The sequence below is a fragment of the Furipterus horrens genome, unplaced genomic scaffold (genome assembly GCF_987537825.1).
Source record: "Furipterus horrens unplaced genomic scaffold, mFurHor1.1.pri manual_scaffold_1, whole genome shotgun sequence".
NCBI lineage: Eukaryota > Metazoa > Chordata > Mammalia > Chiroptera > Furipteridae > Furipterus > Furipterus horrens.
The window spans coordinates 106,563,108-106,580,568 of record NW_028327171.1 but is presented as its reverse complement, the minus strand read 5'-3'; the positions used below and the strand labels follow the sequence as shown (position 1 = coordinate 106,580,568).

General features: G+C 40.1%; 1 protein-coding gene across 3 annotated transcripts in view; it reads left to right on the top strand.

Annotated features, from left to right (window-relative positions):
- Positions 1-16,676, top strand: part of HSPBAP1 (HSPB1 associated protein 1) — a 66,426-nt gene extending 49,750 nt beyond the window's left edge. For 2 of the 3 annotated variants that reach the window (XM_090277457.1, XM_090277479.1), the window contains 4 exons: positions 724-895; positions 3,268-3,351; positions 15,891-16,001; positions 16,115-16,676. In XM_090277457.1, coding sequence (XP_090133583.1) covers positions 724-895; positions 3,268-3,351; positions 15,891-16,001; positions 16,115-16,648 — 901 coding nt within the window. In that variant the 3' untranslated portion in view covers positions 16,649-16,676. The remainder of the gene's footprint in view (positions 1-723; positions 896-3,267; positions 3,352-15,890; positions 16,002-16,114) is intronic. The other variant, XM_090277467.1, reaches the window with a different exon arrangement.
- The last annotated feature ends 785 nt before the right edge of the window (positions 16,677-17,461 follow it).

The following is a 17,461-nucleotide window of genomic DNA, read 5'->3' as shown; positions in this document are numbered from 1 at the left end:
CCCTTCAGTGTATTTCTGTCTCTGTCTCTTCCTTTTTGACACTTCTCCCTCCTTTGCCTCCCTTTGCTCCCTAGAGCTTTGTTGGCTCTAGGTATGGGTGTGTCTGGTGTTTTGTATGTTAAAATTTATCACCTCCATTTTTCAAAAATTTTTAAAGTGACTGAAACATCTTACAGTTTTCTCTTTTTGAAAATATCTATGTTATACTACTTTATTAGTTATGCGGTGTCATATATGCATTTCTCTTCCTTAATGAATTAACAACTGTTTAACCTAAGAAATTTACAACTCCAACAGGAAGAAGTCTGGAAACTGGTGGCTAGAACTATGGGGCGGGGGTGCGGTTTGCTCTGGATAAAATAAGAATACAGATACTTGAAAGGGCAGGGGTTACTCTGGGTAGCTCTAGAATCAGGGATAGCAACAATTTATGAGGACTTTGATTTGTGATAAGAAAGAATGATCTTTCTAACTAGATCCTGTCCCAGCAAAGGGGCTGCCTCAGGGCATCATGAGAGGTCCAGTTGCACCTGCCCTAGGCCCAGATTTCAGAGGGGAGATTCCAGCAGTTGCAGAGGAGCGTGCCAGGGGACCACTGCTATTGCTCCTCCGTTCCTTCATGGAGCGAATAGAAATGAGTAAAAACACTGAGCTGCTGCCTTCTTACAGGTTTTGTTTCAAGCTCCGAGTACTAATTTACATCTTTTTTTTTTTTTTAATTAGGAAAAGATGGCATCTCTTTCCTCCTGAAGATACTCCTTTCCTTTATCCAACTAGAATCCCTTATGAAGAATCTAGTGTGTTTAGTAAAATCAATGTTGTCAATCCTGATTTAAAACGTTTTCCTCAGTTCCCAAAAGCTCGAAGACATGTGGTTACGCTGAGCCCAGGACAGGTAATGGGGGCTTTTAAACCTTGATGACCTGTCAAGTCGTTTGCCACAGGGCTCTCCCTTCTCTCTTCTCCCCCCAATACAAATAAGAATGGTTTCTTCCCTGGTGCCCTGCTGTTGGAAGGTAGCTTTTCCACCTATAGACTTCACATACACACGTCTCTGCTTCTCAGGTCATAGAAAGATGGGAGCAGGGAACACAGCTCCTCCTGCTGGTAAAGCGGAGAATGGACTGTGCAGGAAGACAGCTCTGAAACATTTATTCACAATTAATATCTGTTCAACTGTGCTAGAACCCAGACGCATATACTCAAGTTGTAATGCATCTAGGTAGTAGTGAGCCAACAGAGGCAGAATGAACAGAGAATGATTTGCTTTTAAGCAAGAATGGATGTTGCTTTTGTAACTGCCTCTGAAACATTTTCAAAGGTATCGCACCCAGTAGGGAAAATCACCTTTACGGCACTGGCATTTGCTGTCCCATGTTTTATTAACAATTTGAAAGCTGTTCTTAGTCTCTTATGGAGAGTTTATTCCCTTAATTATCCCTCTCCCCTGCCTCTTTTTCTTCCTTTGCTCCCTTCTCACTGGCTCCCTTCCTGCTTCCTTCATACTGAGTACGTACTCCAACTCAGTCTGACTGGGCCAGCTGGCCTCGACCCGTTGGCGGTGACTCCCCTTAACCTGTCCCTCCCCCACCCAACCCCTGGCAACCACTTACCTATTTTCTTTCTCTGTAGATTTACCTATTCTGGACATTTCACATAAGCACAGTCATACACTATATAAGTTTTTGTGACTGGCTTCTTTCACTTAGCATGTTTTTAAGGTCCCTCCATGCTGTAGAATGTTATCAGTACCTCATTTCTTTTTATGGCTGAATATATTGCATTGTATGGAGATATATTTTGTTTATCCGTTAATCAGTTGATGCACATTTGGGTTGCTGCCACTTTGGGGCTATGATAAATAATGCTGCTATGAACATTTGTGTACAAGTTTTTGTACAAACATGTTTTCAGTTCTCTTGGGTATGTATACCTAGGAGTGGAATTGCTGGGTTATATAGTATCTATCTCTGTGTTTAACTTTTTGGTGAATTACCAAACTGTTTTCCTCAGCAACTGCACCATTTTACCTCCTCTCCAGCAATGTGTGAGGGTTCCAATTTCTCCACATCCTTACCAACACTTATTTCCCTTATTATTGTTACTGTTGCTATAGACATATTTTCTTTTATTTTAATAGCCAAATTTGAATGGGTATTTGCCTGTCATATCAGTTTCTCCTACATCCTGCTTCTTCCTTAACCCACACAAACTGGCTCTCTCTCTCACTACTTTACTGAAAGTATGCTCAGTGGTAGGACACTCATGACTTCCTAATGACGAAACCCAAAGGCGGTTTGCAGTGTGCCGTTCCACTGAAAGGAGCTCTCTTCCCATGTCCCAGCTCCCAGCTGTACCCTATCCATAGCAAGTGCTACCCAGTTTCCTAAATCTGAAGCTCAAAAGCTTCAGGTCATCTCCATCTGCTCTTCTCAGCCTTCCACAGGAAATCTCTCACTGAGTCTGGATAAATGCGGTTCTCTTTGGCTCCGCCCATTGCTTTTGTCCACTATACCTTCCTATTTAGATCCTAACATTTTATAATTGAGCTATTGCAAGAATCTCTTACCGTTCCCAGACTCTCCTATAATGTCACTTACTTTAACCATCCTTCAACTCAAAGTTTCTCAGCAACTCCTGATGCCAATAGGATAAAATCCAGATTCTGCATTCTGATTTCAGAACCCTGTACAGGCCCTGACCGAACTAATTCTCCCCCCTTATCTCTTATCACTCCTTCTGCAGGAGTAAGACTGGCCAGCTTGCTGTGCCTCAGCAGTCCCACCTCCCTTGTCAGTGCCACTTCTACCTCCTGCTATGTCCTCATTCTTTTCTGTGTGTAAATTCTCCACCACCCCTGTTTCAAATCACACTTCCTCCATTCAGGAGACAGAAACTGTCCTATACTTTTTACCTATGCCCTTTGTCAGAATGCATACAACTATTTTGATATGGAAAGGAGGAAATATTAGAATCTCAGAATCCTTTACTAAGATGTAGTTGTAAACAGAGAAGGTCCAGGATTAAGGAGAGTAGAAACTGGAGAAAGCAGCGGTATCCTTTGCAGAACATGAATTTGTCATTAAATATAGGATAAAAGGATTGTGGGGCTTTTTTCTTGTTTTCCTTTTCTACAGCAATATTACTATAAATTCATTTGCATTATTGTACTTTCTTTTTCTAGTATCTTCTCAATTAGGGTTTGATTCTGAAAAACAAATAAAATGTCCTGTTCTTGTGCTAACCATTTTTTTGTTTGGTTTTCAGGTTCTATTTGTTCCCAGACACTGGTGGCATTACGTAGAATCCATTGATCCTGTCACTGTCAGTATAAACTCATGGATTGAGTTGGTACTTATTTTTCCTTAATAAATGTATTCCCTGCTTTTAAGTTATACAAAGCCTGTTTAGCAAACGTGGTGATTAATTTTAATCAACATTCCAGTGTTACTTTGTATTGATATGCTATAATTTCTGTATCTATGCTCTGTTGATGGATGTTTACATTGGAAACAGGATTTTTAGTGATGTGCTATTTTTTTTTTTAAGGGCACACAACGGGACCTGAGGTTGGCATGCAGGGTCTTTTCATTAACCTGTGTTGTTAAGTGGATTGTGTTGGGCTTGGCTAGATCTGCCATATATGTCCCATGTTGCCAGTCTCATCTCACACCATCTCAGCCAGAAATACCTGCTTCTTGGTTCAGGGCTCTCATAACTAGTTGCAGAATTCTCAGTCCTGGCTTATACATTTTCTCAGAGCAGTCTCCTGGTGCTAGGGTTTTATCATTTCATTTCTGCCAGAAGCCTTTTCCCTCCAGTACACTATGCTTAATCCTTGATGCCTGTTCTACTTGATGATGAAAATGGCTGCTCATTCAGCTCAAGTTTTCTCTTTAACCAGAGGCCTTAATTGCATTTCTATGCTCTTTAACCAAAGGTTTTGGTTGTACCTCTGCCCCCTTTAAACCAAGGGCTTTATTGCGTCTCCTCTCTCCTGTACCCAAAAGCTTGGTCGCACCTCCTCTCATTGTCAGCTGTGTTCTGCTTTCATCAGGCTTTCCTTGCCCTTTGGGAATGGGAAAGGCTTTGATGGAACATAAAGCAATATTGTAATAGGAAGCTGTATTGTGTGAGCTTAAAGAGTTGTAGCCCTTGGGGATTAGGTGAGAGGTGTGGCAGGAGATCAGCAGACTCACAGAAGTTCTGCTTGTAGCCTGCTGACTTGCAGCTGGACCACATGCCAAGGTGTGAGTCCATGGAGTCGACTCCACTCCCAGTGCCAGTCACACCTGCAGTAGCTCTCACAGATGCTTCCCTCCCAAGTAGCTCATCCTGCTGTTGCACAGTGGGGTTGTCATCTGCCTGCTTCTAACCATACCCATTATTTCTGAAACTGCAGAATTTTTTTCTTCTCTAAATATTTGAGGATACCTGCCATGTGTCCCTTCATCTTCTTTTCCAGGCTCAAATCCTCTGGTTTCTTGAATGATTTTTTTATGTGACTTTCTTTTCAGACTTCAGTTACAGGTCTGTACCTTTATTAGCTGTCTAACAGAGATAGTTACTTAATCCATCAAGCCTAAATGTCCTTACTTATACAGCAGGGATTATAATTGCACTCACTTCAGTAGGGTGATTGTGAGGCTTAAATTGGGCAAAACATGGACTTCCGGCCAAGATGGAGGCTTAGACGGACACACTAGGTCTCCCTCTACAACTAAAGGGGAATACAACTACTTCAAAACAAAGGATAACTAGAAATTCCAGAAAATAAAACTACACGGAAGTCCAACATATGAAGTTATAAACCAGCGGTGCCACTTGGGCAGGTAAGAGTTAAAGAGGGCAGTGCTGTTTGCGGTCGCACCCGGAGCAGCGGGCGGCGAGGAGTCCCAGCTGCGGCCAAGCCCCTGCCGGTGCGCGACTCCGGCGCTGGGGAGAGCGGCCGCCGCATCGCCTTGAACAGTGAGGCCCAGGGGTGTGGGAGGACGGATCCCGGTCTCCTGGCTGAATAACTGTGTGAATCCATCTTGGACCCCCGCCCCCAAAGAAAGCACCACAGGGCTGCGAAATAGGTCGCGGACAGGCAGGCGCCGGCCGGTCGCTGATTTGTGACGCGTACACAGGCACTGCCCCCGACAGCCGGCCCAAGAAAACAAAACGCATCTGTCAAAATGAGGCAGGCAACTATAGAAATCCTGGTGGCGCAGCTCACCAGACAGCAGATAGAGAACCTGACAGATGAACAGATAAGAAACCTGTCAGAGGCTCAGTTCTGGGCCATTGTTATCAGGTGGCTTACAGAATTCACAGAAGAGCAGGAAAAAGATATGAAAGAAGCGAAAAACTTTCATAACGAAAGGAACAAAACCGCATACGAGACAGAAAGAAAGGAAATAAAATCCAGAGTTCATTTCAACAAACTGGAATATGGAGAAGGAACAAGCAGTCAACCAATGCAGCGAGAGGAAATGGCAAGCAACAATGAGAGGATCAGAAACCTCTGGGACAGCTATAAAAGGCCCAACATAAGAATCATTGGTTTGCCAGAGAGCGAGGAAGATGAACTAGAACTTGAAAAATTGAGTGAAAATATAATAAAGGAGAACTTCCCAGACTTGGGGAAGGGAATAGACTTTCAGGTCCAGGAAGCAAGGAGAGTTCCCAAGAGACTGGACCCAGGGAGAACCACTCCAAGACACATTATAATCAAAATGTCAAAAATTAAAGATAAAGAGAGAATCTTAAAAGCAGCAAGAGAGAAGAAAAGAATTATGTACAAAGGGGTCCCAATTAGACTATCAGCTGACTTCTCAAGGGAGACCCTACAGGCAAGAAGGGACTGGCAAGAAATATTCAAAGTAATGAAAATCCAAAACCTACAACCACGAATACTCTATCCAGCGAAATTGTCATTCAGAATAGAAGGACAGAGAAAGTGTTTCCAGGACAAAATAAAACTGAAAGAGTTCATTAGATCCAAACCACTGTTATATGAGATGTTAAAGGGACTGGTTTAAAAAAAAACAGAAGCTAGGGAGATGAAACAAAGGCAAACTAAATAGGCAACGAGAGTGGAAAAGGAACTGTGGGTACGGGAAGCATATTGGGGGGAGGTCAACAGGGAGGGGAAATGGGGAAAGGGAGGGAAATGATATAGGAATTGGGGATCAAGGTAGGAGGGAATGGAATAGACGGAGAGAGGTTGGGAGGAACTGTATGCACAACTAATGGACATAATCTAAAAGGGGGGGACAACTGGAGGGAGGGGGGCCACCGGGTGGAGGGGAGCAGAGGGAAGGGAAATTGGCACAAATGTAATATTTTAATCAATAAAACACATTAAATCTGAAAAAAAAAATTGGGCAAAACATGTATAAGCATCTAATACAGTGTCTGGCATATGAGAGGTGTTCAAAACTAGGAATTGCTATGAGAAGGAGGAAGAGATATCATGCCAAGCGTACACATCTTAATATATGGCACCTAACACTGAATACCCGTGGGCCTCATAACTTGCATGACTTAGATCCTAAATTTCTTCAGTACTGCTTATACTATTACATTAACTTTTTTAGTAATCTTATCTCACTTTGGGTTCATATTCAGCTCTAAAATGTCCATGCTTTTTTTCACATGATCAGCTGCCATGTCAGATTGTCTTCCATCCTGAACCTGTAAAGCTGGTTCTTTAAACCTGAATCCTATTCTTTAGTCCTCTCTGTTAGTTTTCATCATATTGATTTGGTTGAGCATTCCAGCTTCCCAAGATAATTTGGATTTTGAGTCTCATTTATGCTTTTAGTGAAATTCCTTCAAGCTGGCCTGTACCCTTTTTGTATGTCACCATTAATCTTTGAGTTTATCCTTGCTTTCTGGTACATAGTAGATACCTCAGGATCACCATGTACTTGCCCTGCCCCAGACTTGGAAATCAATAATTTCTCCAAATGGCCAAGGTTCCTTTTAGTGGGAATGCTATTTAGAAATCCAGATTTGGGCTCTAAGGCTGCCGATTCCTACTGGTGTCACTGTTTCTAGACTCTTTAAGTGACGAAGCTAGAATGTGATATAGATAAATAGGTGATTGATAGATAGATGGATATTGATATATTTATATTTCTAATTCAACGTTAACATTATAGGGTTTTTAAATTTGTTTCTGTACTATTACCTCTTCTTTTACACTGAATTTCTGGGTCCTTAATAACAGTAGTATATTTACTTCTTTGCTTTTTCCACCAATGTTTTTTAAGATGTCAAATTTACAATTCCAAAATTCTGATACTAATGTTACTAACCATAAAACTTGCCAGTAAAATGTAAGATTTCTTTGCAGTCCTTTTTATCATTAGACTATATTTCATTAAGAGGGTACAAAGTACTGTGTTCAGTAGTCACTGTGACAGAATTCTTTTCATTTGTGGTTACATTACTGATTTCAGTTAGGTTCATTTGTTTCTTTCCAATGTTAGAATTTGTTTTTCCATTTTGAGCTAATTTAATATTTTGAATACATAAAACATTTACCTTGTCAAAATTATATTGAAAGGTATACTCAGAGAAGTCCCCTTTCATTTCTGTCCCCTCACTCCGTTTCGCTCATCCCTGATGGGGACCCAATTCCATTTACTTTTCTTTTTTTTTTTTTAATTAAGGTTAATTTTTTTTTATTGTTCAGTTAAAATTGTCCCAATTTTCCCCCATTGCTCTCCTCTGCCACTTTTATTTACTCCTAATTCATCATTCCTGTGTATCTTCTTTGTAAATATATATAAACTATGAAGTGAATAAATATACTTATGTATTATTATTTATATGTGAATAATTACATACACAAACTTACATATGTGTGTATTTATGTTTATCCATATTTACTCATTATTATTTCCTCTGCTTTCTTAAATAGAACGTAATTAACTATGGTGTTCTGCACAATGCTTTTTCCTTTTTTCTTTTTTAAATATGTTTTATTGATTATGTTGTTACAATTGTCCCAATTTCTTTTCCCTTTGTTCCCCTGAACCCAGTGACCCCCCCTCCCTCCAGTTGTCCCCCTCTCTTAGTCCATGCCCATTGGTCGTGCATATAGTTCTTCTCAACTACTTCCTGTCTACTCCACTCCCTCCTACTATGCTTCTTAATTCCTGCATCATCTCCCTCCCTTTTCCCCCTTCCCCCTCTCTGCTGACCTCCCCCCAATATGTTCCCCATACCTATAATTCTTTTTCCACTCCCGTTGACTACTTAGTTTGCCTTTGTTTTGATTCCCTAGCTTCTGTTGTTGGTTGTTGTGATACAGTTTTCACTTTAATGTTCATAGTTTTGATCCTCCTTCTAAACAAGTCCCTTTAACATCTCATATAACAGTGGTTTGGATCTGATCAACTCCTTCAGTTTTACTTTGTCCTGGAAGCACTTTCTCTGCCCTTCTATTCTGATTGACAGCTTCGCTGGATAGAGTAATCATGGCTGTAGGTTTTTGCTTTTCATTACTTCAAATATTTCTTGCCAATTCCTTCTTGCTTGCAGAGTCTCCTTTGAGAAATCAGCTGACAGTCTAATTGGGACCCCTTTGTACATAATTCTTTCCTTCTCTCTTGCTGCTTTTAAGATTCTCTATCTTTAATTTTTAACATTATAATGTGTATTGGTGTTGTTCTCCCTGGGTCCAGTTTTTCTGGAACTCTCTGTGCTTCCTGGACCTGTAAATCTATTTCCTTCCCCAAGTTGGGGAAGTTCTGCTTCATTATTTTTTCACATAATTTTTCAATTTCTAGTTCTTCTTCTTCACCTTCTGGCAATCCTATAATTTGGATGTTCACTCTCTTATAGTTGTCCCAGAAGTTTCTGAGCCTCTCCTCATTTTCCTCACTTTTTGTTTCCTCTTTCTGCACTGGTTGACTCTTCCTTCCCTATGTTCCGATTTGTTGATTTGATCCCTAGTTTTCCTTCCCTCACCACTTGTTTCATATGTGTGTTCATTCATTTCAGCAGGACTAGCCTTCATTCCTTTCCTGTGTTGTTCAATATCTTTTGTTTATTCTGTAAGCTGCCTTATGACTATAGCTCTGAACTGAGCCTCAGAAAGATTATCTATTTGTTCATTGGTTAATTCATGTATTTGCTTTTTGGTCAGCTGCATGATTGGTACTTCAATCATGATTTCTTCCATCCTGTTTTCATTTATCTTCCCTTCTTGGGCGGAGCTGTCACACCTCCTACGCTATTGGGAGCGGAGCCCCGTGCACTCGTCACTACTGGGCGACCCTTCTCACAACACTGTGGTGCTGTGTGGGGGCCGGGGTCCAAGATGGATTCTTGCCTTTACCCTCCGCTGAGAGACTGGGAGCCTCCTCCTCCGTCCCCGTGCCCTCTTGGCCTCACAGTCTGAGGCAACGGGGGTCTGCCTTCCCCTGTGTTGGAATCGTGAGCTGACCGGTTTGGTGTGCAGCCAGGGGTGCTCCAAGGTGCTTCTTGCCTCCCCTTAAATACGGGTGTCTGTGCTTATCGCAGCCCCACCACTCATCACCACTGCTGCCGCCGCCAGCACAGTTTGAGCTCTCCACCCCGCCTTCACCCCTCCTACCCATCTGGACGAGCACCACTTGTTTATGACTTCATACATTGGACTTCCATGTAGCTTTATTTTCTGGAACTTCTGGTTATTGCTGGTTTTGCGGTACTTGTAGTCCTTCTTAGTTGTGGAGAGATACAGTATGTAAGTCTAAGCCTCCTTCTTGGCCAAAGTCTCTGCACACTGCTTTTTTCACTTAACAATAACATACTGATTTTGACTACATAATGGTACGGAGAAATCTTTTTTTTCAGCAGCTATGTACGTGCCCCGTTCTGTGAGTGCGCCATTGCTCATTCAGTAGTTCCCATAGGGATAGATGTTTGGGTTGGCTCCAGTCTTTTGCAATTACAAATAATGCCAGTGAATAACTTTGTGAATATGTTGTTTTATATTTGCTGAAGTGTGTCTTAAGGGTAGAGTCTTAAAAGTGGGTTTATTAAGTAATAGGGTAAAGGTATCTTTAATTTTGTTAAATTTTGCCAAATTTCATTCTGTTGTGATTGTGCCATTTTGCATTTCCCTCAGTAGTGTATGAAAGTGCTTCTTTCTTCCACAGCCTCACTAGCAAGATGTGTTGTTAAACTTTATAGCTCTGGTGTGTGACTCATACTTAGAAAGACTCCTGTCTCTTCCAGGTCATAAAGGAATTCACCAGTGTTTTTAGAATTTGGATTTTTATTTTTTTAAACATTTAGATCTCTTGTTCATTTAGAGGTTTTTACTAGTGTATTATGTAAGATTGAGATCTAGTTTCATCTTTTACTAAACGACAATAAAATTGTGAGGGCCATCATTTATTTTAAAGTCTGTCTTTTCTCTCGTGATTTGAAATGTCACCTTAATCATATACTAGATATCTGTACTTGGGTCTATTTCTTCCATTGGTCTTTCTTCACTTTCTTTCATCATCTTTATTATTTAGAGATGGCTTACAGTATGTTTTTAATATCTGTAAGGCTAATTTCCAGCTTTACATTTGTAGTAGTTCCCTGGATCGTCTTGATTTTTTTTTTTTTTTTAATGTGATCTTCAGAATCAGTTGTCTAAATTCATGGATGAAAACCAATTGATATTTTATTCAGTCCATATTAAATTTTACATAAGCCTTATATATTGTCTTGTCCTATCTAAGAATGAAATACCTTCCTCCTTATCCAAATCTAGTTTTGTATATTTCTAGAAGTGTCTTAAAATTTTTCTCAGAGCATTTGCAAATTTTTTTCAAGGTTTATTCCTAGTTATTTCATCTTTTTTGGTAAGTAGGGTCTTCTCTTTTATTATATCACCTGACTGGAAATTATTTGTGTATATGAGGGCTATTGAATGTGTTAATTTGAATTTTTTTATCCACATGTAGTGGGGTTTTTGTTTTTGTTTTTGTCTGTTTTTTAAGTATATTTTATTGATTATGTTGTTACAGTAGTTCCAATTTGTTCCCCTTTTCTCCCCTCTGCCCAGTGCCCCCCTTCCCTCCAGCAATCCCACCCCCCTTAGTTCATGCCCATGGGTCGTGAATATAAGTTCTTTGGCTTCACCCTTTCCTATATTATTCTTAACTTCCCCCTGTCTTTTTGTACCAACCGATTATGCTTCTTAATCCCTGTACCTTTTCCCCCTTTCTTCCCCTTCCCCCTCCCAGCTGATAACCCTCCAAATGATCTCCATACCTATGATTCTGTTCCTGTTCTAGTTGTTTGCTTCATTTGTTTTTGTTTTTTAAATTCAGTTTGTTGTCATTTTAATGTTCATAGTTTTTATCTTTTCTTTTTCTTAAGTAAGGCCCTTTAACATTTCATATAATAAGGACTTGGTGATGATGATGAACTCCTTTAGCTTTACTTTGGGAAGCACTTTATCTGCCCTTCCATTCTAAATGATAGCTTAGCTGCATCCAGAGTAATCTTGGTTGTAGGTCCTTGCTTTTCATCACTTTGAATACTTCTTGCCAACCCCTTCTAGCCTGCAAAGTTTCTTTTGAAAAATTCTCTTATAGTCTTATGTGTACTCCTTTGTAGGTAACTCTCTGCTTTTCTCTTGCTGCTTTTATGATTCTCTCTTTATCTTTAACCCTTCGCATCTTAATTATGATGTGTCTTGTTGTGGTCCTCTTTGGGTCCAACCTGTTTGGGACTCTGTGCTTCCTGGACTTCTATATCTGTTTCCTTCACGAAATTAGAGAATTTTCCTTTCATTATGTTTTCAAATGTTTTCAATTTCTTGCTCTTCCTCTTCTCCTTCTGGAACTCCCCTGATTTGGATGTTGGTACATTGAAAGTTGTCCCAGCGTTTCCTAATCCCCTCCTTGTTTTTTTTTCTTTTTCTGTCTTTTTTTTTTTACAGTGTTTTTTTAAAAATTGTTTTTCTATTACAGTTGTCCCACATTTTCACCCATTGCTTCCCCCCACACACCCCCACCCCTTCTCCCACAGTGAATTCCCACCCCGTTGTCCATGTCCATGGGTCATTTATACTAGTTCCTTGACTAGACTCTTCCCTTTCTTACCTCACTTGTTTCCCTCCCCCCTCCCCCTCTCCTCATTTTTTTCAATTCTTGTTTCTTCTTTCTGTTCCAGATGAACGTTTCTTTTCTTCCAAATCATTGATTTGAACTCCAGCTTTCTTCCCATCACTGCTGGTTCCCTGTATATTCTTCTTTATTTCACTTGGTACAACCTTCACTTCTTCCTTTATTTTGTGGCCATACTCAATTATTTCCCTGAGCATCCTTATCACCAGTGTTTTGAACTCTGCATTTGATAGGTTGGCAACCTCCATCTCATTTAGTTCTTTTTCGGGGGTTTTGTTGAGTTCTTATATTTTGGCCAGATTTCTTTGCCTCCTCAATTTGGCAGCCTCCTGTGTTTGTTTCTGTGTATTAGGTAGAGCTGATTTGACTCTATGTCTTGGTGGTATGGCCTAATGTAGGTGTACTGTAGGGTTCAGTGGCACAGCCTCCCCTATCACCCAAGCTGGGTACTTGAGGTGCGCCCTCTGTGTGGGCTGAGTACACTCTTCTCTTGTAGTTGAGCCTTGGTTGCTATTGGCAGGTCAATGAGAGAGTCTTACCCAGGCCAGTCAGCTGCAAGGACTGGCTATGCACACTGACCACCAACCTCTGCTCTCTGTGGAGGACAGGGTGGTGGTGCTCTGATGTGGTCTGTAGCTGTTCACTGGGTGCACTGGCCCTGGGGTTTCCTGGGTGGTGGCAGCCAAAGTCAGCCCCCACCTGTGTTTTGCCTGCGTCCACCCTGCCTGAGCTGTAAAACAATCTGAGATGGCTGCTACTTGTGCTGGGCTTGGAGATTCCCAGGTGAAACCACGCTGTGAATCTAGGCTGGCTGCTGCTAGTGCCAGGGCTGGGGCTCACTGAGACCAGCTGTTGCTTGTTTGAGAGGATTTAGGAAGTTGTGAAGCTTGAGCCAAGACCAGCCATTCATTTGGAAAAGCAGCTTGGGTGGGCCTCTAAATTGGGTTGGGCAGAGTCTGGGAATTTCCAAGGCAGGTCAAACAGTGTTGCCAGTTTGATGGAATCTCAGATATGGCACCAGCTTGCCAGCTCTGTCTTGGTGGATATGGTTTCTTTATTTCCACAGTTGTCAGACTTCCATTCAACTCGATTTCTGATGGTTCTGGCTGATCGTTGTTCTATATTTTAGTTGTAATTTTGATGTGGTTATGCGAAGAGGTGAGCCATGTCTGCCTACATTGCCTTCTTGAACAGATCCTCCTATTCTTGTTAATTTTTAAAGGCTATCCTGTCACTCTCATCTTTATTATATATTTTATTATATGTATACATACAGAAAAATATACATGTAGCATATTTGTAAGATATAAAAAGTAACATAATGAATACTGGTGAACCATCACCCAACCCCAGAACTAGCAAGTTACAGAAAACTTGCATCTGTGTTGTGCTTTCCCCATCCCACCTTCACTAGCTTCATTCTCTTGCTTAAACAAAAAAAAGTTTTGTTATGTATTTGTATGTCCCTGTAAAATATATTGTTTAGTTTTGCACATTTTTTAGCTTTATGCAAATGAGATTATATTAAATTAGTATTCTGGGCTTGTGTGTTTTTAAATAATGACTTTATTAAGATATAGTTTACATACCATGCAATTCACCCACTGAAGTGTACAGTTTAGTAGTTTTCAGTGTATTCGCAGAATTGTGTAACCATACCTGAGTCAAATTTGGTACATTTTCATCATCCTAAAAAGAAATTCCATATCTATTAGTAGTTATTCCCCAATTTTCCTCTCTAGCCATAAGCAGTCACTAACCTATTTACTGTCCCTTTAGATTTGCCAGTTCTGGAATCATATAATGTGGTGTTTTGTGGCTGGTGTCTTTCACTCAGCATAATGTTTTCAAGATTCATCAATGCAGTAACATGTATCAGTACTTTATTTATTTATTTTTTTGCCCCCCCCATTTCTTTTTTTTTTTTAATGACTGAATGTATTCCATTGTATAGATATACCATATTTTGCTTATCCACTCCTTAGTTGGTGGACATTTGGGTTGTGTCTACTTTTGGCTACTATGAATAATAATGCTACTGTTAATATGAATGTATGTGGATATGTGTTTTCATTTCTCTTGGATATACACCTTGGAGTGGAATTGCTCGGTCCTATGGTGTACTAGATAAGGCAGGGCAGCAGGCTGGAAGCTCAAACAAGAGTTGACGTTGGCAGGCAATAGAGTCAGAAATCTGTAGTACAGTCCAGCAGGCTGGAAACTCACTCAGTATTTCTGTTACAGTCTTGAGGTAGAATCCCATCTTTTCCAGAAAACCTTGGTTTTCATGCTTAAGGCCTTCAAATGATTAAATGAAGTCCACCCACATTGTTGAGGACAATGTTCTGTACTTAAACACAACTGATTGTAAATGTTAATCACATCTACAAAATATCTTCACAGCAACATCTCTGCTAGTGCTTGACCAAGCAATTGCACACCATAATCCAATCAGATTGCCTTATAAAATTAGCCATCATGTATGGTAACTTTGTGTTTAAGCTTTTGAGGAACTGCCAGACTATTTTCCAAAGCATCTGTACCCTTTATATTCCTACCAGCGGTATATGAAGATGCTGGTTTCTCCACATCCTCAACACTTGTTGTTATGTCTTTTTTATTATAACCATCCTAGTGTGAAGTGGTGTCTCATTGTAGGGATTTGCTTTTTTTAATTTAATATTATGTTTCTATGATTTATCTGTGTTGTCACATGTAGCTCCATTTCACTGTGGTATATTTTCTTGTGTACCACAATTGTTTCATTGTTCTATTAATGGATAATTGGGTTTTTTACAATTTTTTACTTTTATAAATAGACTATTCTTGTGCAAATGTGCAAGAGTTTCTCTAGAGAATTTATGTTTATGTCAGGGTAGAATTGCTGGTCTGTAGGGTATGCAATACTCAACTTTACAAGATAACGCCAACATGTTTTCCAAGTGGCCCTGTCAGTTTGCACTCCCATCATCAATGTGTAAGATTTCTGTCTGCCAGTGCACATTTTTCCACCACTTGGAATTATCAGACCTTCTTTTACTAGTTTCATGGGTATTTAGATTTAAATTTCCCATATTTTAATGAGATTAAGCATATGTTATAGATTTATTAAGCATATAACTTTTTTGTTGAAATACTTATCTTCATGTCTCTTTCCCATTTAAAAAAAATTGGGTCATTTTCTTATAGAAGTGTGCAAATTCCTTGTATATTCTAGATATTAGTCTCATGTCAATTATACTGTTATAGACATCTGGGTTTTTTTTTATTTTATGGTGTCTTGATGAACAGAAGTTGTTGATTGTAATGTCATTTGTCACTAATGCTATAGTCTATACTTACTGTATCTTAAAAAGCATATTACATGTTTAGCCATCTCATTCTTGTGGCTAAGCCTGTTTATTATAATTTTTCTCCCATTCCTCAAACAATTAGCTTATCAAAATCAATAGAGATTATTCCTCCATATAGAATACTTTTTTTTCTTAAACATCTCAGAGAATGGAAAAGATCAGAAAAACTTAACAGGGTAGTTCATACTCTAGATCTATGCCTTATAGACAGGCTATATACTTAAATTTGGCTAGTGAAATATTCTACAGCTCTCCTAGGTGGCAGATGATAGTAAGCACACAAAAACTGTGGTCTGCCAACATGTTCATACTTCTGTAATAAAGCTTATAGTAATGAGCACAGAACACATAATTAAGAGACTACTCTCTGTTTTAAGCCATGAGATACAGGGACAAATGAAAAAAAATTTTTTTTGTCTCAACTTAGGAAGAGGACCACCATGCTCGGGTAGAAGAAGCAATCACCCGCACACTTGTGTGTGCCCTGAAAACTGCAGAGGATCCACACAATACCAGAGCTTGGTTAAACCCGACTGAGGTAGGCCGCTTCTCATTTCATCATGGCTATTGGGTTCCTGTAATACGTCAACCCTGACCAGATTTGTTTTCTAGTTGATGTAACCGCTCTAAAAGGCTTTTTTTCCCCTTCAGGTTGAGGACACATCCCATGAAGTCAATTGTCTCTACCTAAATAGAGCTGTTTCTGCCTTTTTTGATCATTACAAAACATCTAAGACGGTAGAAATCCAAGCACTCAGAACAAACGGAGAGTACAGGAAAAAGGAAGAATTAAATGTGCACAACCTTGTGGATGTAGAACAAGCAGGTAGCCAGAACTTAACCTTGGGAACAGTAAAGCAGGAGGCAGCAGGTCCCTTTGGCCCTGATCTGGTTCCGGTATTACCACATTCTGAAGAACCAACCTCAGGAAGAGGAGACATATTTAGAAATGATGGTAAAGACTTCGTTGGCAAAGACGGAGAACACTTTGGAAAATTGCACCACACCAAGAAGCAACAAATGATGAGTAAAAGTGAGAATTCAATTGTTGAACAAATTGCTTCAAATAGTGCTACGGCCCCGTCTCAAATGTTCATTTCCACAGATGACTTGTTGGACTGCTTGGTGCATCCACAGGTAACCAAGATAATGGCCCAACTTTTGATACAAGGAAGAAGTTTGTGATTGTAATAAAAAATGGCTTTTTAAATAATATTGTAAAATATTTTTTGAATAGTATGATTTTTAAGTAAAAGATGAAACAGCAAAAAGCCTGCACATGTTTGAAAATGTACTTTTTCTTACCTAGTTAGATTTCAATCTCTCGTCACCTTCCTGCACACACGTTGCTCGTTGGCCGAACTGGCTCTTTGTTAGGCCTTCTTTCTGTGCCTTTTCCTTTCCTCTCCCATCCCATCCCTTCGCCCATTTCAAATGTAAGCCCCAAATGTTCTCAGCATCTCTCTTCATTAGCGTAAAGCAGGGGTCAGCCTGCTGCTTGTTTTTGTCATGGTTTTATTGGAACACAGCCATGCAATTTATTTACTTGACTATGGGTAGTTAGGGATGCAGTGGCAGAGTTGAGTAGTGACAGAGAATATGTGGCCCATGAAGCTGAAAATCTTCATTTTCTAATCCCTTACAAAAAGGAAGGAAGGAGGGAGAGAGATGCCAACCCCTGGCCTGATGCATCCATTAAGTGGATTCCAGCCTTGACCTGAAGGGATCACACTTCTAACACCTGCAGGATTCTCACATTAATCTTTGTCACCCAGGGCAGGATACCAATCAGGAAAAAAGTAGGTGGGGTCCAAAATGGAAGGAACTGGGACATGTAGGAATACCAGTCCTGGCAATAAAAAGCCCTGGATGCAGCTGACTCCTGAAACTGACTAGAAACTTGGTTTGGTGAATTTGATTCCACATTTGCAAGATCTGGAGATAATTGTTACCATTACTGTCTACGAATTTAGAAATTAGAAACGCATATTGATCTCT